Consider the following 21,375-nt stretch of genomic DNA (forward strand, 5'->3'; position numbering starts at 1 on the left):
GGGTGCATTATAAGCATAACCAGTGAGGGTGTATATAATCTCTTTCTCTCTCTCTCTCTGTCTCTCTCTGTCTCTCTCTGTCTCTCACACACACACACACACACACACACACACACACAGAGCTTAACACTCTGAGAAGCATGTTTCTGGAGAATTTAAACATATCTGACCTTGGCCAGGATCACTGATCATTTACAAAAAGCCCAAAGAAGAATCTTTTAGAAAAGAAGTCACCTTGAAGACAAGAGCCTTGAGGTGTACAACTTTGAAGAAGTAAGCCATTTCTAGATTTAGGAATTGAAACAGAAATGACACAGGTATGCAATATCCTGCTGGATAAAAGTGAATATTAATACACACCCCTGTAAATCTACGTTAACATTGGTTATCAGTAAAATGCTTGCCTCTGAGCGAGCACATAGGGTTGTCTCTCAAGGTAAAGTTCAAACGTGGCTTCTGAACCAGTTGGGTCCCCTGCTAGGTAGCTGTGTGTCACACTTACTAAATGAATAACGAATCAGGCTACCAAATCGTTTTATGTGAGCAGTGTGTCAGCCTCACTCCACAAGATGTTAGTTTCCAAACATACGTTGCCTTCTCCTTAGAAATGTTCTCATTAAGATAACATCCTCTTAACTGAAAAAGCACTGGAAAGGAAAGTTGGTTGTGTGAAAAATTAGAGTGATTAATTTGAATGCTGAAATGAAGTTAAGAAACCTCCCTGGTCTTTTTTAGTTTTCTGTCTTCTCCAGTCTGTAGAGACAGAGGGGCAGGTGCCAGGAGGCGGAACCAGCAAAGAAGAAAAATCTCTGTGCCTGAAGTCCTGCAGCTCAGAGAGTCTGGGAATTTTATGTGTAGCTGGTGTAATGGAGGCGTCTCAGCTCAGTGAGGTGCAAACAGAATGGTTTTATCTCTTGTAATAACTCCGAACCCCATTTCCACTCACTGGAGAGGGATGAGGGAGAGAAGACTTAATCTTGCCCAATAATGGAATTTGAGTCCCATCGGAGAATTTAGTCCAGTTCAGTGACTCTTGTCTAATCTGGTTATTAAATTCTTAACTCTCATGACAGTTTGAACATCTCCCCTCCACACACATTAGACCTTCCCTACAGCTGTGCAGCCGGCTCCCCTCCCTTCCCTCTCCCCATCTCCTCTTTCCACTCTCCCCATCGTCTCCCTTTCTTTCTCTTCTCCACCCCTTCTGCTGTCACCTCTCACACCCTCTGAGTGCTGAACACCAAGGCTGCCCCAGGTTTCCCTCAGATGGTGAGCACTTGCACCCCCCAGGCAGTTCCTTCCTTAGAAATAGCTCTAAGGGTTGGGACCCTGTGGAAAGGTCACTGGGTCTCCCCTGAGCTGCACCCCTCGTTGTGTCCCTTGCCTTGCTGGCTGTCTCCCCCAGGCTGACCTTGGCATCCTCCACAGGGAGGATCTTGGCATACCCCCCATTCCTGCTTCCCAAGGGACCTTTAGACCTGGAGAGCATTGGCTATGAAAGATGGGTCTCGTCCCATGTTCCAGAGTCACTGTCGAACTCCACAGGATTTCTCTTAGGGTCTTCTGTCTTCTCTGGGTGGGATCCAGCTGGCTGGACATCTACCTTTCCCCAGTAGAAGGGGGTTAGGGAGAAGCAGGAGTTACTGTACCATAACATCTGCTTTCCTGGAAACTCTCCAGTCCCCTCCCTAATGAGGAGAGAGCAGTAGGTTCCAGTGAAGGTTTTCTGGACAGTCCAGCCCCTGCAAGCCCTGAGGTGGGATGTACCTTGGCAGGCCAATCTCTGAACGTAAAAGATAAGGCAAGGTGAGAACTGTTCCCAGATGTGGGCTACCTCCACAGTGTACCTGCAGTAGTGGAAAACCGGGTTGGGGTTGGATGGGGCAGGAAAGGGGCTCAATTGTTCCCTCACACTCAGGACAACATAAAAAGGAAATAATCTGGTAAGAAAGCCTAAACCTGTATGTGGCAGTGCAAAGTATCCGTGGAAGGAATTAGAGGCCTGTGGGGAAAGAACATATGTGTCGAGGGGTGGAACTTAGAGGAACTGTCAGGAAGAGTGCATTCCCTGGTTCATGAATGCCACAGTTAAGAGGTAATTTTGAGTTTTAGACTTGGAGGATCAAAGAACTGCATCAAAAGGGTGAAAGCAATCAGGATTGCACAGCTACTAATAAAAAGTCACTTTGGGGAGGTGAAAGGCAAGTTTTCTGAAGATCAATCAAAGGCAGCCTTCTTAAGTTGGAAAATTTAGTGAAAGCAAAAGTAATAGTGAAAGCACCACGACAAGGGCTCTCAGCGCAACCCTAAGACTGAAGACAAAAGTACTCTTAAGGGCCAGGACTGCCGGAGGGTCTGGGAATGACTGTACACAGCAAAGGAGTGCAGGTTTTAGCAGGGAGGCCTGACTGCCAAGGAAGGAAACGGACCCTCCAAATCCCTTCAGATCTCTGCCCTTTACGTTGGGGTCACTCCTTGCATGTTGCAGTGAGATCTAGAACTCATCTTCTGAATACAAGCCATCATTTAAAAATTGTTCATTAATTGTTTGCAATCCCCCTCTTTATGTTTTAACAATATATTTATTTTGTGATGGAACAACATAGAGATCTATTGAATATGAATCATCTTTTAAAAGTCTGCTCATTAAATATGTTCAATTCCTCTCTGTATTTTTTATTAATATATTTTATTTAGTGCTGAAATAACATTTAGATTGATAAGGGGGAGAGAGAGAGACAAAGACAGATACACTCTTGAGAAGGAGGACAATTCCCAAAATAATGTCGAAGATATTTCTCAATAAAAGCTTGTTTAGGGCTTCCCTGGTGGCGCGGTGGTTGGGAGTCCGCCTGCTGATGCAGGGGACACGGGTTCGTGCCCCGGTCCAGGAAGATCCCACATGCTGCGGAGCGGCTGGGCCTGTGAGCCATGGCCGCTGAGCCTGCGCGTCCGGAGCCTGTGCTCCGCAACGGGAGAGGCCGCAGCGGTGAGAGGCCCGCGTACTGCAAAAAAAAAAAAAAGCTTGTTTAATTACATTTGTTTGAGAGTAATGCCTATCAACATTAGTCAAAAGTTTAATTAAATGAAGATATGAGAGAAGAGTGGTTTAGAACACAGACTTTGGAGTTAGATCACCCGAGGTTCAAATACCAGCTCTGTTCCTTACCTGCTGTGTGACCTTGGGAGCACTGCTTACCTCTCTGGGCCTTAGTTTCATTCCTCTGTAAAATGAGAATGGTAACCATGTCTTAAAGGATTGTCGTGAGCTTTCAACGAGAAAATCCAAGAAAAACATTCAGTCCAGTGTGTCTTTTCCATGCAGTTGTACCTTTTCTAAACATATTTTTACATCAAATTGGGCTAATAAAATATTGCCAGTAAAGATCCTCAGGAATCCAACATATCATATCAATGTATATGATTTGCACGTATTACTTAAAATATTTGAAAGTGTTTGATTTTCTTAAGCAGTTATAATGATTTATCTAGGACCTCTATTTGTCAAGTTTGGGGCTAAGTGACTTAAACACCGTATCCTTGACTCCGTGCAAAAATTACAAAGAAGTTATTGTTGTTCCCATTTTGTGCATAAGCAAAATGCAGGCCACTACATTTTAGTATTTTTCCCAAGGCCACAGCTATTGAGAGTGCAACTGAGCAAGAATCTATATCACTCTAAACACATTTATTTTCTGGGAGGTTCCGGTTCAAGATGGCAACATAAAAAGATCCTGAACCATTTCTTCCCACAGACACACTGAATCTACAGCTACCTGTGGAACAATTCCCTCTGAAAAAAACAAAACAAAACAAAAACACCCCGAAAAACTGGTGGAGTGACCCCTTCACATTGGGCAAACAAGAGGAAAACCACATCAAACTGGGTAGGAAAGGCCGAGACACAAGCTCTCCATGAGCCCCATCCCTGGTGTGACGACCCACATTGGGGAGGGAACTGAAAACCCGGAGCTTCTCTCTGAGGATCAAAAGAATTATACCCCACATTGAGCACCCCAGCTTTCATGACTGGAACCTGAGAGATGAGCCCCCAAAACGTTTGGCTTTGAAGACCAATGGGGCTTGTGCCCCTGAGATCCTAGAGGCTGTGGTGAACTAAGGAGCATCTCTTAAAGGGCCCGCATGCAGATTCACCCACTCCAGGGCTCAGCACAGACGCAGCCCTTTAAAAAGTGCCCAGACTTTATGTGAAAGAAATTCATTTGCGAATTTTAAAGCTGGGCAGCCCCAGCACACAGGCTACTCTCGACATTGGAGGGGTAGGATATGGACTATAACCAACGGAGAAAGTGTTCTTTTTTTTTTTTTTTAAAGACTTTTTTGATGTGGACCAATTTTAAAGCCTTTATTGAATTTGTTACAATATTGCTTCGGTTTTTTTTTGCTGTACGTGGGCCTCTCACTGTTGTGGCCTCTCCCGTTGCAGAGCACATGCTCCGGATGCGCAGGCTCAGCGGCCATGGCTCACGGGTCCAGCCGCTCTGCGGCATGTGGGATCTTCCCGGACCGGGGCACAAACCCGTGTCCCCTGCATTGGCAGGCGGACTCTCAACCACTGCGTCACCAGGGAAGCCCTGCTTCTGTTTTATGTTCTGGTTTTTTGGCCGCAAGGCATGTGGGATCTTAGTTCCCCAACCAGGGATCGAACCCACACCCCCTGCATTGGAAGGCAAAGTCCTAACCACTGGACCACCAGGGAAGTCCCTGGAGAAAGTGTTTTTAAATATCTACCACTCCCAGGGCACAGCAAGAGGCAGGAGACCCCTGAGCTCAGTCTTGATGTGAAAGGGGCAGGCTTCTCATTAAATACACATCTAAGGGCTGACTGTAAACCTTGCCTGAGACCTCGGAGGGTGGGCACTATCTTCAAGCTCTCCCGCTGCTGTACTTCAGAGCTTCAGCGTCTCTTGGAGAGGAGCTCTCCTATGTGTCTGGTACCCCAGTTTTTACCTCTGGTGCCCTGTTCATTGTGGCTGCCACCCAGGAGATATTACCCCCCTTGATCTCCTCTGGTTCTGGAGGCCATCAGGGCTTGTGCCTGTGGTCCCACAAGACTGTATAAATTTGTATTTTTTGAAAGCTGCTGCCTGAGGGTCTGGCTTCCAATCAGTCCAGATCTAGGTGCTGACTGAGATCCTCCCCTTTGTGACACTGACTGGTCTTGGCACACCCTTACCTACTGGGAGTTATTGAAAATAAAAAGGGTTGCTTGGATAAGCAGAGGTTTGAGAGACAAGCAAGAGCTGGGGCAAGGTTGAATGATAAGGTTTGTCTCCTGCACAAGGCCAACGCTTCAAGACGGGGAGAGCTGGCTGTTTCATCTAATGCATAGAAACCAACACAGAGAACCAAGCAAAGTAAAGAAACAGAGGAATATGTTCCAAATGAAAGAACAAGATAAAACCTCAGGAAGAAACCTTAATAAAATGGAGATAAGTAAATTACCTGATAAAGGGTTCAGAGTAATGGTCATAAATATTCTCACTGAACTCAGAAGAATGAGTGAATACAATGAGAACTTCAACAGAGAGATAGAAAATATAAGGAAGTACCAAACCGAAGTCCAAGAGCTGAAGAATTCAGTAAACACACTTGTTTAAAACCACACTTCCCCATGAGGTAAAACTTTTTCTGCTTTGAGCATTTACTGAGCTATTTCTGGGACACAATCTTTGGAGAATTTATCTGTTGATCACCAACTTACCATATTCCTAGAACTGTATAGATGTGATGGTCACTATACACATGGTCACTGCCCTCAAGGGCTTCACAGTCTAGTGGAGGAATAGGACTCATTGGAAGAGAGGTATCTGGACCGGGCTAATCTGATAACTCTTGTTTTTGAGTGGTTAATACCTCCCAGAGCTACTGTTCTCACTCATAGACTCAGTCGACTCTGTGTGCCTTATTTCTGAAGTGCTTTCTCAGTCTTCACAAAGAAAAGAGCATTATAAAGCCAAGACCCAAGTGGCCCAAATTTCCATCTGTGTGGGAGTTGGGTGTTGTTGAAAGTCAAGGTGGTCATAGGTGTTGGTGAAGAAACCTGCAGGAAGATCCAGCAGAGCATAGCTCTGTGATGCTTAGGAAGTACCAACAGTCAAAGTAGGGAGCTGAAGCCAGGACTTACAAACTGGGCAGAAACTGGGGGGAGGGGAAGCAGCCTAGAGATATGGACAAATGCTGTGGAAAACCTGCCTAGTGCTTTCAGGGACCTTTTCCTGGCATTTGGGCAGGTCTGTATCAAGATACAGGGTTGGGGCAGACACTGCATGTAGAGAATTTAACTAACAGAGGCTTAAACAAATAGTAGGTTCTACTTACCTACTCAAAGTCACTATGTGACAAGCCAAACCCATCATCTTGCTCCTGCTTCATTTCTCTCTTTTGCCAAACCATGAGGAGGGAATACAATGTTATGGGGAGACAGGGGAAACTGGTTCAAGTGTTATATCAGTCAGTTCTCATCTTGTCCCCCAGAACTTGGCCAGGACTGTTGGTTGCAAGTAACAGAAACTCAACTCAAACTAGCTTGTATATAAAAAGAGATTTTATTAGAACACCTAACAGAAACACCGGGGGGCTAATGTGTTTCAAGCAAGGTCATCAGGCATCTGTTGTCTTCTTCTTCTTCTGTAAGCTCCTCTCTCTACATTATTGCTTCTCTCCCACCATTGTTGCAAAGTGATCATGGACAGCTCTAGGCTTACATCCTACCAGCTGAAAACCTCCAGGTGCAGGAGGGGGCTTCTTTCTCTGTAGCCTCTCATTGCCTGGCTTGAGCCATGTGAGCATCCATGAACCAGTCCCTGCCGTCCGGTTGTTCAGCCCCCAGCACACGGGCTGCTCTCTACAGTGGAGGGGTAGGATCTGCCCCATCCACAGCTCATTGGTTGAGGGTTGGTGGGTCCTCAAGGGAAAATGGGTGCTGGAACCAAGAGAAGGAGAAATTAATGGTGGGCAGGCAAAACCTACCTCTATGATAATAAAAGAGCCTTTCCCATAGCCCACTTGTAAGGATTGTGTGGGAGAATACACACAAAAAGAGCTATATGTAATTAGCTTTTGTTTCCCAAGATACTCAGACTTGTGTCCTCTTTGATGGTACCCTTTTTTCCCATCCTCAAATCCAGCTTACTTGGGTAATAATGTATTTTGAAACTTTAACAATTATTTAGTAACACTTAAGAACTAGTAACTTTCACAGAAGAATCCAGATTTCTGACTGTCTTTGAAAAGTTGAAGGTCTGGCAACTACCAACTGTGCCAGGATGGGGGTTCCCCCTCACGAGGGGCAGGTACTGCTCAGTCTTCCCCCAGCTTGGCCCGGGGCGACATCAGAATCCTCTTCCTGTCTTCATACCCTCATGCGGTACCCCTCTTTTCTGGGACCGTCCTGCATCCTGCCTGGTACCCTCCCTTCCATGCCTTTGTCCAGAGGTCTTTCCTCTTCCTCCCTAGCAATCTGAATCCCATCCATCCTTGAAAGCTAATTAAAGTAACCAGGACTCCCTCAAACCTCCTCTAAGCATGCCAGCTCTCACAGAGCCCTCTCTTCTACTCTTCTATGTGAGGACATCCAGTGACAACCAGAACGGCACAAGCTGTGAGTCCCAAGTAGTTGTGAGTGCAGGAGGGAGCCACCGCACCATACAGCTGATGAGAATATATAACGAAAGGACAGAGGCAGGCGATTATGCCATCCCTGAGATGAGAGAATATACATTGGAGCTGACCTGGCAAGGAAATTGAAAACTGTATTTATCATCTCTTTTTTTTTTAACATCTTTATTGGAGTATAATTGCTTTACAATGGTGTGTTAGTTTCTGCTTTATAAAAAAGTGAATCAGTTATACATATACATGTGTTCCCATATCTCTTCCCTCTTGTGTCTCCCTCCCTCCCACCCTCCCTATCCCACCCCTCCAGGTGGTCGCAAAGCACCGAGCTGATCTCCCTGTGCTATGCGGCTGCTTCCCACTAGCTATCTACCTTATGTTTGGTAGTGTATATATGTCCATGCTTCTCTCTCGCTTTGTCACACCTGACCCTTTCCCCTCCCCATATCCTGAAGTCCATTCTCTAGTAGGTCTAGTAGGACACACTCTTTAGTCCTGTCTTACCCCTAGGTTCTTCATGACAGTTTTTTTTTTCTTAAATTCCATATATATGTGTTAGCATACGGTATTTGTCTCTCTCTTTCTGACTTACTTCACTCTGTATGACAGACTCTAGGTCTATCCACCTCATTACAAATAGCTCAATTTCGATCTTTTTATGGCTGAGCAATATTCCATTGTATATATGTGCCACATCTTCTTTATCCATTCATCCGATGATGGACACTCAGGTTGTTTCCATCTCCGGGCTATTGTAAATAGAGCTGCAATGAACATTTTGGTACATGACTCTTTTTGAATTATGGTTTTCTCAGGGTATATGCCCAGTAGTGGGATTGCTGGGTCATATGGTAGTTCTATTTGTACTTTTTTAAGGAACCTCCATACTGTTCTCCATAGTGGCTGTATCAATTTACATTCCCCCCAACAGTGCAAGAGGGTTCCCTTTTCTCCACACCCTCTCCAGCATTTATTGTTTCTAGATTTTTTGATGCTGGCCATTCTGACTGGTGTGAGATGATATCTCATTGTAGTTTTGATTTGCATTTCTCTAATGATTAGTGATGTTGAGCATTCTTTCATGTGTTTGTTGGCAATCTGTATATCTTCTTTGGAGAAATGTGTGTTTAGGTCTTCTGCCCATTTTTGGATTGGGTTGTTTGTTTTTATGTTATTAAGCTGCATGAGCTGCTTGTAAATTTTGGAGATTAATCCTTTGTCAGTTGCTTCATTTGCAAATATTTTCTCCCATTCTGCGGGTTGTCCTTTTGTCTTGTTTATGGTTTCCTTTGCTGTGCAAAAGCTTTTAAGTTTCATTAGATCCCATTTGTTTATTTTTGTTTTTATTTCCATTTCTGTAGGAGGAGGGTCAAAAAGGATCTTGTTGTGATTTACGTCATGGAGTGTCCTGCCTATGTTCTCCTCTAAGAGTTTGATAGTTTCTGGCCTTACATTTAGGGCTTTAATCCATTTTGAGCTTATTTTTGTGTATGGTGTTAGGGAGTGATCTAATCTCGTACTTTTACATATACCTGCCCAGTATTCCCAGCACCACTTATTGAAGAGGCTGTCCTTTCTTCACTGTACATTCCTGCCTCCTGTGACCATATGTGCGTGGGTTTATCTCTGGGCTTTCTATCCTGTTCCATTGATCTATCTTTCTGTTTTTGTGCCAGTACCATACTGTCTTGATTACTCTAGCTTTGTAGTATAGTCTGAAGTCAGGGAGCCTGATTCCTCCAGCTCCGTTTTTTGTTCTCAAGATTGCTTTGGCTATTCGGGGTCTTTTGTGTTTCCATACAAATTGTGAAAATTTTTGTTCTAGTTCTGTGAAAAATGCCAGTGGTAGTTTGATAGGGATTGCACTGAATCTGTAGATTGCTTTGGGTAGTAGAGTCATTTTCACAATGTTGATTCTTCCAATCCAAGAACATGGTATATCTCTCCATCTATCTGTATCATCTTTAATTTCTTTCATCAGTGTCTTATAATTTTCTGCATACAAGTCTTTTGTCTACTTAGGTAGGTTTATTCCTAGATATTTTATTCTTTTTGTTGCAGTGGTAAATGGGAGTGTTTTCTTGATTTCACTTTCAGATTTTTCATCATTAGTGTATAGGAATACCAGAGATTTCTGTGTATTCATTTTGTATCCTGCTACTTTACCAAATTCATTGATTAGCTCTAGTAGTTTTCTGGTAGCATCTTTAGGATTCTCTATGTATAGTATCATGCCATCTGCAAACAGTGACAGCTTTACTTCTTTTCCGATTTGGATTCCTTTTATTTTCTTTTCTTCTCTGACTGCTGTGGCTAAAACTTCCAAAACTATGTTGAATAAGAGTGGTGAGAGTGGGCAACCTTGTCTTGTTCCTGATCTTAGTGGAAATGGTTTCAGTTTTTCACCATTGAGGACGATGTTGGCTGTGGGTTTGTCATATATGGCCTTTATTATGTTGAGGAAAGTTCCCTCTGTGCCTACTTTCTGCAGGGTTTTTATCATAAATGGATGTTGAATTTTGTCGAAAGCTTTCTCTGCATCTATTGAGATGATCATATGGTTTTTCTCCTTCAATTTGTTAATATGGTGTATCACGTTGATTGATTTGCGTATATTGAAGAATCCTTGCATTCCTGGAATAAACCCCACTTGATCATGGTGTATGATCCATTTAATGTGCTGTTGGATTCTGTTAGCTAGTATTTTGTTGAGGATTTTTGCATCTATGTTCATCAGTGGTACTGGCCTGTAGTTTTCTTTCTTTGTGACATCCTTGTCTGGTTTTGGTATCAGGGTGATGGTGGCCTCGCAGAATGAGTTTGGGAGTGTTCCTCCCTCTGCTATATTTTGGAAGAGTTTGAGAAGGACAGGTGTTAGCTGTTCTCTAAATGTTAGATAGAATTCGCCTGTGAAGCCATCTGGTCCTGGGCTTTTGTTTGTTGGAAGATTTTAAATCACAGTTTCAATGTCAGTGCCTGTGATTGGTCTGTTCATATTTTCTATTTCTTCCTGATTCAGTCTTGGCAGGTTGTGCATTTCTAAGAATTTGTCCATTTCTTCCAGGTTGTCCATTTTATTGGCATAGAGTTGCTTGTAGTAATCTCTCATGATCTTTTGTATTTCTGTAGTATCAGTTGTTACTCCTCCGTTTTCATTTCTAATTCTATTGATTTGAGTCTTCTCCCTTTTTTTCTTGATGAGTCTGGCTAACGGTTTATCAATTTTGTTTATCTTCTCAAAGAACCGGCTTTTAGTTTTGTTGATCTTTGCTATCGTTTCCTTCATTTCTTTTTCATTTATTTCTGATCTGATCTTTATGATTTCTTTCCTTCTGCTAACTTTGGGGGTTTTTTGTTCTTCTTTCTCTAATTGCTTTAGGTGCAAGTGTAGGTTGTTTAATTGAGATGTTTCCTGTTTCTTAAGGTCGGATTGTATTGCTGTAAACTTCCCTCTTAGAACTGGTTTTGCTGCATCCCATAGATTTTGGGTTGTCGTGTCTCCATTGTCATTTGTTTCTAGGTATTTTTTAATTTCCTCTTTGATTTCTTCAGTGATCACTTCGTTATTAAATAGTGTATTGTTTAGCCTCCATGTGTTTGTATTTTTTACAGATCTTTTCCTGTAATTGATATCTAGTCTCATAGTGTTGTGGTCGGAAAAGATACTTGGTACAATTTCAATGTTCTTAAATTTACCAAGGCTTGATTTGTGACCCAAGATATGATCTATCCTGGAGAATGTTCCATGAGCACTTGAGAAAAATGTGTATTCTGTTGTTTTTGGATGGAATGTCCTATAAATATCAATGAAGTCCATCTTGTTTAATGTATCATTTAAAGCTTGTGTGTCCTTATTTATTTTCATTTTGGATGATCTGTCCATGGGTGAAAGTGGGGTGTTAAAGTCCCCTACTATGAATGTGTTACTGTCGATTTCCCCTTTTATGGCTGTTAGTATTTGCCTTATGTATTGAGGTGCTCCTATGTTGGGTGCATAAATATTTACAATTGTTATATCTTCTTCTTGGATCGATCCCTTGATCACTATGTAGTGTGCTTCTTTGTCTCTTGTAATAGTCTTTATTTTAAAGTCTATTTTGTCTGATATGAGAATTGCTACTCCAGCTTTGTTTTGGTTTCCATTTGCATGAAATATCTTTTTCCATCCCCTTACTTTCAGTCTGTATGTGTCTCTAGGTCTGAAGTGGGTCTCTTGTAGACAGCAAATATATGGGTCTTCTTTTTGTATCCATTCAGCCAATCTGTGTCTTTTGGTGGGAGCATTTAGTCCATTTCCATTTAAGGTAATTATCGATATGTATGTTCCTATTCCCATTTTCTTAATTGTTTTGGGTTTGTTATTGTAGGTCTTTTCCTTCTCTTGTGTTTCTTGCCTAGAGAAGTTCCTTTAGCAGTTGTTGTAGAGCTGGTCTGGTGGTGCTGAACTCTCTCAGCTTTTGCTTGTCTGTAAAGGTTTTAATTTCTCCATCAAATCTGAATGAGATCCTTGCTGGGTAGAGTAAACTAGGTTGCAGGTTTTTCTCCTTCATCACTTTAAATATGTCCTGCCAGTCCCTTCTGGCTTGCAGAGTTTCTGCTGAAAGATCAGCTGTTAACCTTATGGGGATTCCCTTGTGTGTTATTTGCTGTTTTTCCCTTGCTGCTTTTAATATGTTTTCTTTGTATTTAATTTTGGATAGTTTAATTAGTATGTGTCTTTGTGTGTTTCTCCTTGGATTTATCCTGTATGGGACTCTCTGTGCTTCCTGGACTTGATTAACTATTTCCTTTCCCATATTAGGGAAGTTTTCAACTATAATCTCTTCAAATATTTTCTCAGTCCCTTTCTTTTCCTCTTCTTCTTCTGGAACCCCTATAATTCGAATGTTGGTGCATTTAATGTTGTCCCAGAGGTCTCTGAGACTGTCCTCAGTTCTTTTCATTCTTTTTTCTTTATTCTGCTCTGCAGTAGTTATTTCCACTATTTTATCTTCCAGGTCACTTATCCATTCTTCTGCCTCAGTTATTCTGCTGTTGATCCCATCTAGAGTATTTTTCATTTCATTTATTGTGTTGTTCATCATTGTTTGTTTCCTCTTTAGTTCTTCTAGGTCCTTGTTAAATGTTTCTTGCATTTTGTCTATTGTATTTCCCAGATTTTGGATCATCTTTACTATCATTACTCTGAATTCTTTTTCAGGGAGACTGCCTATTTCCTCTTCATTTGTTAGGTCTGGTGGGTTTTTATCTTGCTCCTTCATCTGCTGTGTGTTTCTGTCTTCTCATGTTGCTTATCTTACTGTGTTTGGGGTCTCCTTTTTGCAGGCTTCAGGTTCGTAGTTCCCGTTGTTTTTGGTGTCTGTCCCCAGTGGCTAAGGTTGGTACAGTGGGTTCTGTAGGCTTCCTGGTGGAGGGGACTAGTGCCTGTGTTCAAGTGGATGAGGGTGGATCTTGTCTTTCTGGTGGGCAGGTCCACATCTGGTGGTGTGTTTTGGGGTGTCTGTGGACTTATTATGATTTTAGGCAGCCTCTCTGCTAATGGGTGGGGTTGTGTTCCTGTCTTGCTAGTTGTTTGGCATAGGGTGTCCAGCACTGTAGCTTGCTGGTCGTTGAGTGAAGCTGGGTGCTGGTGTTGAGATGGAGATCTCTGGGAGATATTCGCCGTTTGATATTATGTGGAGCTGGGAGGTCTCTTGTGGACCAGTGTCCTGAAGTTGGCCCTCCCACCTCAGAGGCACAGCACTGACTCCTGGCTGCAGCACCAACAGCCTTTCATCCACACGGCTCCTCAGTTTGGGATGATTTGTTGTCTATTCATGTATTCCACAGATGCAGGTACATCAAGTTGATTGTGGAGCTTTAATCCTCTGCTTCTGAGGCTGCTGGGAGAGATTTCCGTTTCTCTTCTTTGTTCTCACGGTTCCCAGGGGCTCAGCTTTGGATTTGGCGCCGCCTCTCCGTGTAGGTCGCCGGAGGGCGTCTGTTTTTCGCTGAGACAGGACGGGGTTAAAGGAGCCGCTGATTCGGGGGCTCTGGGTCACTCAGGCCGAGGGGGAGGGAGGGGCACTGCGTGCGGGGCGGGCCTGCGGCGGCAGAGGCCAGCGTGACGTTGCACCAGCCTGAGGCGCGCTGTGCGTTCTCCTGAGGAAGTTGTCCCTGGATACCGGGACCCTGGCAGTGGCGGGCTGCAGAGGCTCCCGGGAGGGGAGGTGTGGGTAGTGAGCTGTGCTCGCACACAGGCTTCTTGCTGGCGGCAGCAGCAGCCTTAGCGTCTCATGCCCGTCTCTGGGGTCCGCGCTGTTAGCCGCGGCTCGCGCCCGTCTCTGGAGCTGCTTTAAACAGCGCGCTTAATCCCCTCTCCTCGCGCACCAGGAAACAAAGAGGGAAGGAAAAGTCTCTTGCCTCTTCGGCAGGTCCAGACTCTTCTCCGGACTCCCTCCCGGCCAGCCGTGGCGCACTAACCCCCTGCCGGCTGTGTTCACGCCGCCAACCCCAGTCCTCTCCCGGCGCTCTGACCGAAGCCCGAACCTCAACTCCCAGCCCCGCCCGCCCCGGCGGGGGAGCAGACAGGCCTCTCGAGCCGGTGAGTGCCGGTCGGCACCGATCCTCTGTGAGGGAATCTCTCCGCTTTGCCTTTCGCACCCCTGTTGCTGTGCTCTCCTCCGCGGCTCCGAGGCTTTCCCCCTCAGCCACCCGCAGTCTCCGCCCGCAAAGGGGCTTCCTAGTGTGTGGAAACCTTTCCTCCTTCACAGCTCCCTCCCACTGGTGCAGGTCCTGCCTCTAACCTTTTGTCTCTGTTTATTCTTTGGGAGTTTCTTGCCTTTTGGGAGGTCTGAGGTCTTCTGCCAGCGTTCAGTAGGTGTTCTGTAGGAATTGTTCCACGTGTAGATGTATTTCTGGTGTATCTGTGGGGAGGAAGGCGATCTCCGCATCCTACTCCTCCGCCATCTTCCCGGAAGCCCCCTATTATCTCTTTTGAAGTAAACTTCTATACCTTATTTATAATTCAAAATGTAGGAACACACAAAATGTGCTCCCTTACTGCGACCAGCTTTTAAAAGCGTTATATTGATGGCACTGCTTAGTTTCAGAAGTAAAAATGTCAAGGTAGTTGGTGCTCAGGGTTTACTCTGCAGCCGTAAAGGAGGCTGGTGAGTAGGAGTTGTGGTAAAGCTAGGATGAGAAGATGAGAAATGATTCCCTTTGACCGAAGGACAAATGCTTCTACGTTTTGTTTCAGTTCCCTAGTACAGTAAAATAGCATTTAGAGATGGTATTCCGAGAGCTAATATTAGACTAATTTAACCTATGAACATCACATCAGTGTCATCAAAGGGGAGTTCCTGTGTAATGTAAACACTTTTCTATGATTCAGGGAGTAGCATGGCTCCACCATTAAAATAAACAATGTAGCAATTTAGAGTAATAGCCTTGTATGACATGACTGGCCTCTCTTTTTTGATCCCAACATTTAAGAAAAGAATGAAATATAGTGTAGTATGCTTTCAACTAAGTAAAATTGTTTTCATATATGTAGACAAGGATAGTAAGATAAATATCCAAAAATTAAAATAGCTTCTGTATTAAGGCAGCGAGTGGGCTTAGATGATTTTAATACGCATTTTAAACGTATTTAATATTATCACATTTTCTTGTCAATTAAAACAAGAAGAGGATATCCATCTACTTGGAAGGAAAGAATATTGGCTTTTTAATCTCTGACTTAAGGAAAACTGATATGTCACTTTCCAGATTCCGTAGAACTAGGATGGGGAAGGGGATGCTTTAAATTCTTTGCAGACCTTACCTGGGTTTTGCCCAGCATCGTTGTTTTTTAAAGGTGTCACGCTGCCCCCTGGTGTTCAACGAGCTAAATTGTAATGTCTCAAATGCCTACTTCATTTTCTTTCTATATTTTCTGAATAATCAAGGAATTTAAAAAGGGGGGGCTGGGAGAGGAATACCCGTAGTCCTATAAACTTGTGGGTATCTTATGGGTTGTCAGTATTTTCTATTTTTTAAATTACTTAAAAAATGTCACACGTTTTTAAGCCCTTATGCGCAGGTTTACAGGCTTTAGGTGCTGTAAAGTGGCAGAACTTGTCAGCAGGGCTCTGGGAGTTGCCCAACACTTCAAGCACTTTGGATGGTGTGGAAATCAGCTGGCCAAAATGTGATACTCCCTTAATAAAATGGATCCCAGAAGAAACAACGCGATTACCAAATTCAGGCACATAATCTTACAGGACCCTCTCTGAGATTCTGTTTAAAATCTTTAAACCAAAGGAAAACAAATACATAAGGGTGCATTTTGAGCAGACATTGCATAAGAAAATAGTGACCACATATGACCCAAGGCAAGAAGCTTCTGGCCTCTCAGTAAGGGCCCCAGAAGCTGAAGGTTCATAGTTTCAGGGAAATTGGCCTCTGATCCCAAGGTTGTTTCACTGTAGCTTCTGGGCTTTTCCTTGAGCATTATAACTCACAGAGCCTTAATAAATTAGGGAACACATACAAATTCAATAATGTGGTAGCATTCACGTGTTCTTTGTATCCTCTGACTGTTGAGAACTGATGGTCTTTGAATCGTTCTAGCCAAATGATAATAAATCAGTTTGTTTATACAGAAACACCTTTAGTGACTTTGGTTGTATGTGGAAGAATTATAGAAGATCAGATGCTTCCAGAAGTCAAAAAGAGATGGTGATAGAATCAGCGAAACCATTTAAAACTATTCTAAAAAGCTGAATACTGACAGTTGGTCTTCATGTCGGGCTAACCCCCAGGAGAAAATAAGATCCTGTTCCCTGATTACATGTGGAAATCTAGATCTTAATCTTAAAGATTATTAGCTAGTTCAAATGGAAAAAGAAATCACTTAGCTTTCACAAAGAAGAGGTTTCTATCATCCAAATCAGAAGATGACACTTTTGGGATAATAATCACAGGAAATAAAGAGCTTCCTTGGGTGAAATCTCAAGAAGCCACCTAATCGAGGGTTACTTTAATTTTCTGAATAGTACATAATACTTTCAAATATTTTGTCTTCTCTGTCCATTTCTTTGTTTATTTATCATACAACATCAGTTTCCTTCCACAGTATGTAAAATCCATGACCGTAGGGCTCTTACCTGACATGTGCCCGGAGCAGGGCCACCGCATTTGGCCACGCAGACTACACTGTCTAACACCACAGCACACCCCTCACCTTGAGGTCTTGGTGAATGGCACCCCCTAGGGCGGCCCTGTAGTCTCTGTCCAGAGCAAAGCGCTGACCCTGGCACAGAATGGTCCTTCAGCAATGATGTATTGAGTGAATGAATAAGTGATACGTCAGCCTGTTTATTATTCTCATTTGAAAAAAGGATGAGAAGTTGAAAGATTTTGTGTCCCATAAATCAAAGCATGTACATTTACATGTGCAAACTAGTTTCACTTTGATGGATGACTTTTTCTGACTAAGTTGATTCTTGGAGACTGATTGAGCTCAGGCAAGTCTGTAAAAGTCGAACCAGTAACATAGACAGTCCAGGTCTTCTGATTTCCCTTGTCACGTTCTAAGTGTGTCAGTTTCCCTGTCCCCATAGCCAGTTCCTTCAGACTCCTTGTGCTTTGCCGAGTGTGTGGCTGGGGAGTGACGGTGTGTGCGCTGTTTTTTGTTTGTTTGTTTTTTGGCAGCATTCAGCGAGTGTGGCGCGAGTACCTGCAGCGGCAGGACCCCCTGGAGAAGAGGAGCCCATCCCCACCTTCCGTGTCCTCAGACAAGCTGAGTACCTCCGTCAGCATGAACACCTTCTCGGACAGCAGCACACCTGTGAGTGCATGTCTCCTTTTCATGACTTGGTTGGCCAATCACCTGGTCTCCAGGGCTTTGGTTCCAAGAAAGAAATCTTGGGATGTGAGCAGGTGGTTTGTGATAGACCTACAAGTTGCTTGTTTGCTATGCATGAGCCCATGGTGAGGGTTTTGTCCTCTCAAAACAAAGACATGATTCATAAGTGCACAGTGAACTTAATCAAGTCTGAGGGAATCGATTGCGTTTGAAATCAACCTAAACTGCTAGTTTGTGTGTTGGCAGTCCTCCATTACGGAGAATATCTTTTTACTTTTCTTTATAATAGCGTGTTCCTTTTAGTCTGTGTCAGTAGCGTTTTGTGGTGAGAACAGGATAGAAGATTAGCTTGGTTATAAGGATTTTTAGCTTGATTATAAGGATTTTAAAGAGAACCTTCACGGGAAGAATTGAAAGGGGTCACGAATTCAGGGGTTGCATCTCAAAGGCTTTTGGGGCCAGGTAAGTAACCCATGTGACTGATGGGGGTTGAGTTGTGACTGGCTCACTGAACCAAGGCATCACCTAAAGGCGCAGCCCCTCTCGGCTCCTGCAAGTATGTTTTCAGGTGGGGAAGCAGAAAAGATGTTGCCAAAGGTCATTTTCTTTCTTCATAAGATGCCAGAAATCCAGATTTTTAAATTTTGGCAACCAGTAAGAAATTTTAAATGTAAATAGACCATATGTGCAGACCACAATTGTCCCGGGTCCACCAGTTTAAGAACTCCGGAGTACAGGGCTGAGGAATGAAAGAATCTGGTGGAAGCCTTTACTTTTCAAAAAAAAAACACCAAATGTGTTAGGAAATAAATGATCAGGGAATTGTAATGCAGATTTGTGTGGATTTAGCCATTGTCATCAGTTGCCATTGTCACTGGAGTACTGAAAGAAGTTAGGAAGAGAAATGAACTATACAAGTATATTATTTAAAAAAAAAATCTTCCTTGACTACTTTGTAATTATGTTTATTCGGTTGTGAAAAAGGCTTCCCAGCAGCCAAAATAATGCGTTCACGTTGGGATCAAGCAAAGGTTACTTTGAAATGTTTTCAGATGATTGTGTTGCATATTCTTTAATTCATGGCTTTACCTAGTTGTGGATTCTAAAGAGAGAGCAGTAAGTTCAGCTTATGGCTGTGCCAATAACAACGGCAGAAGATGTATTTTTAGCTGACAGCAGAAATCGAATCCTTAGTGAATCTGCACTTCATAGAGACAATTTTGGGGGGCAATGAGTTGTCTTAACTGGCCTCACTATCACTAGAGGGCGCTCACGAACCATTTTGGGAAATGTCTGAGTTTACTAAAGTTTGTATTTAACTTGTGATTTGTGAGTGAAAAAGAATGTGAAAATTGAGTGTCTAGGATGCCCTCGCTGTGAATGTCAGTAGAAGGTACAAATTAAATGACTCTGAAGACTGGATTTGAATGATGGAAATTGAGTATCAGAAATCACTGTGCCCGTGAGTTGAAGGTTTGGGTTTACTACTGCCTTTGTACTTTCTCAGCCCTAATTCCGGACAATATCAACTGTCTAGTGATATCTAACCGTTTTAGTGTTGCTTTAGGGCGGTTATTCCTTTTGGCTTATTGAAATTCTGGAAGAATCTATCTTTGTTTTATATTTATGCTGCCACACAGCTATGATTCTAGCACCTCAAGTGTTTTCGTGCATAAATGCATGTTCTTCCCCCTCATGGGTCATCACGTTTATGTTTATCATTGCACAGCTTTGCTAACAGTTTTACGTTATTTAATTTAGCCCAGCCTCCAGGTTCCCTGAGGTTTCTTGATAGAGATTTCCTCCCTCAAGTGTCCCCAGCAATCTGGTTTCCCATAAGGTGTGTCAGACTGAACTTGGAGTGGCACCCTGCTCCACCACCACGTCATCATGCTTTATCTCTGTGCTCGTGGGACAAAAATGAGCCTATTCCATGTGTGGAAGTCTGGCTCACTCCTGATCGCCTACAAACAGTGAGAATCAAAACAGGATTTCAAAAAACATTACTGGAATTAGCTTCAGGAAGCAAGCAGACCCTGCCCAGAATTCGAATAAGGTTATTAGTTATAAGAACAACTTTGGTATTGATGATGGCAGTGGTGTGACACTAAGTGTACAAAATAAAATATGAAAGTACAAGATGTTGGGACATTCCCAAGCCTCTCATTTGTCAGGCAGGTAACATACCCAAGCCATAATTGTTTAAAACTTAATGCTTAGTTGTTTGGAGCTGCTGTAACTAGCTAAGGTTGTTTTTATCTCCCATGATTATCCCTTTGCTGAGGCCTTTCGAGAAGATTCATTCTTACATCTTTCGTTGGTCGCAGCCCCATGAAAGGAGAGTGACTCTGCTCTACCCTGACTGGCCTGCCAGACCCAGTGATGAGTAGATGAGCAGACCTCAAGTTTACGGAGGGGATAAGGATGACCCCCGGCTCACCTTGGCTAAGCCTGTCATAAAGAGATGAGCTTCCTCTAATAATCAGAAAGTCCTTTGGAACTTCAGGGTTAAAAGCCTTCAGTCCAAGTCAAATGCTCTCAGTGAGGTGTATCCCTGGGCAATTCTCCAGGCCCCTGACTTCTACTAGATCCTCTCCAGCTTGTTGAACTTCAGCCCTCTTTCTCTGGGCTGGATCTATCATGGTTGCTGCCCTAGACCATTGTCTGTCTTCTCGAATCTGATCAGCTGCCTGTCTCGTCCTAACCCTCTACTAACTTCTGACACAGCCTCAGTTGGAGGCCAGTCTGCCCTTGCGTAACCCGTGGGCCTTGCCAGCTGCTCCACCCGCCCCCATGCCTATAATAACTGCAATTACTGCTCATCCTTGCTGTCTGCCCCAGGCATGTGCTGCATGAGAAGCCAGCAACCTGATCTGGGGGAGTCCCTGTGCTGAGATGAGAATGATGTTTTTGCATGCTCCTGTTCTCTTTTGGCCAAGCATAATAGTTAATGTAGTTCTTAGAATATCTTTGCTGTGAAATAAATAGCAACAGTAATGTTTCAGTATGAGCTCTCAAATTCATCTTAATAAGAGCTGAGCACTTGTTATGTGGCAGGTGCTTCGCTAATGTTTTCCATGGATTATTTCGTTTAATCCTCTCTATGACCATATGAAGGAGGTACTATTATTAGCTCCATTTTACAGATGATGAAAATGAGAGTTAAAGAGAACTTGCCCTGGGTTACTGTTTGGGCCGGAGCCTGCATGGGTCACTATTCTACTATATTGTACCACTTGAAAGTAAGCCTGCATTTAGATATGGTCAAGCAGTGAAAGAGATAACCAATGCATTAATGCATTTCTAAGACTATTTTACAATTTAATAGGTATAAACAGTGAATGGAATAATTGAAAAAAGAATCCTCATTTGATTTTATAAATTGCCTCATTCAATGCTCTTTGATTAAAACCTCAAACCTCAGCTGCTCAATGCCAAATTAAAGAGCAACAGGAGGGAAGATAATATTAAGTTTTGTTAGCAATTTGCATATCAAGTGCCCTTATACCACAGTGTGTCATGTGGTAACAGAAAAATTTGTTTTAGAAATAGTAATTTTGAATAGCAACTGTTATTAAGAAATGGAGCTTGTGGGTATCAAAGTGAGAAGCAAAGAATAACTTTTTTTTAACCATAAAAATATTAGTTATTGAATAGAGGACGACACTGGAAAATGCTTTGTGTTTTTTATTAATCAATTTCATGTGACCAAATACTTATTGTTTTAGTTCCCAGCTTCAAGAAACCTGTAATTTGTTTAATAAGATGTCATGGAAAGAAAGTATAGCATGGTCTATTGTAAACCATTAGGTTTATACTTTTTAAAAAATCATTAGCATATCCCTGCAGATAAATCCAGAAAAATCTCTGGATTGTTTGGGGACATTCTTAGTCCCATTTGGTTT

At 43.0% G+C, this 21,375-nt stretch overlaps 1 protein-coding gene across 1 annotated transcript in view; it reads left to right on the forward strand.

Annotated features, from left to right (window-relative positions):
- IQCJ (IQ motif containing J) overlaps positions 1-20,105 on the forward strand; it is a gene marked incomplete at its 5' end in the record, with an annotated part of 440,976 nt that extends 420,871 nt beyond the window's left edge. The window contains one exon of the mRNA XM_079921398.1: positions 17,317-20,105. Coding sequence (XP_079777524.1) covers positions 17,317-17,599 — 283 coding nt within the window. The 3' untranslated portion in view covers positions 17,600-20,105. The remainder of the gene's footprint in view (positions 1-17,316) is intronic.
- Between the last annotated feature and the right edge of the window lie 1,270 nt (positions 20,106-21,375).

Source organism: Stenella coeruleoalba (genome assembly GCF_951394435.1).
Source record: "Stenella coeruleoalba genome assembly, chromosome: 5".
NCBI classification, from domain to species: Eukaryota; Metazoa; Chordata; class Mammalia; order Artiodactyla; family Delphinidae; genus Stenella; species Stenella coeruleoalba.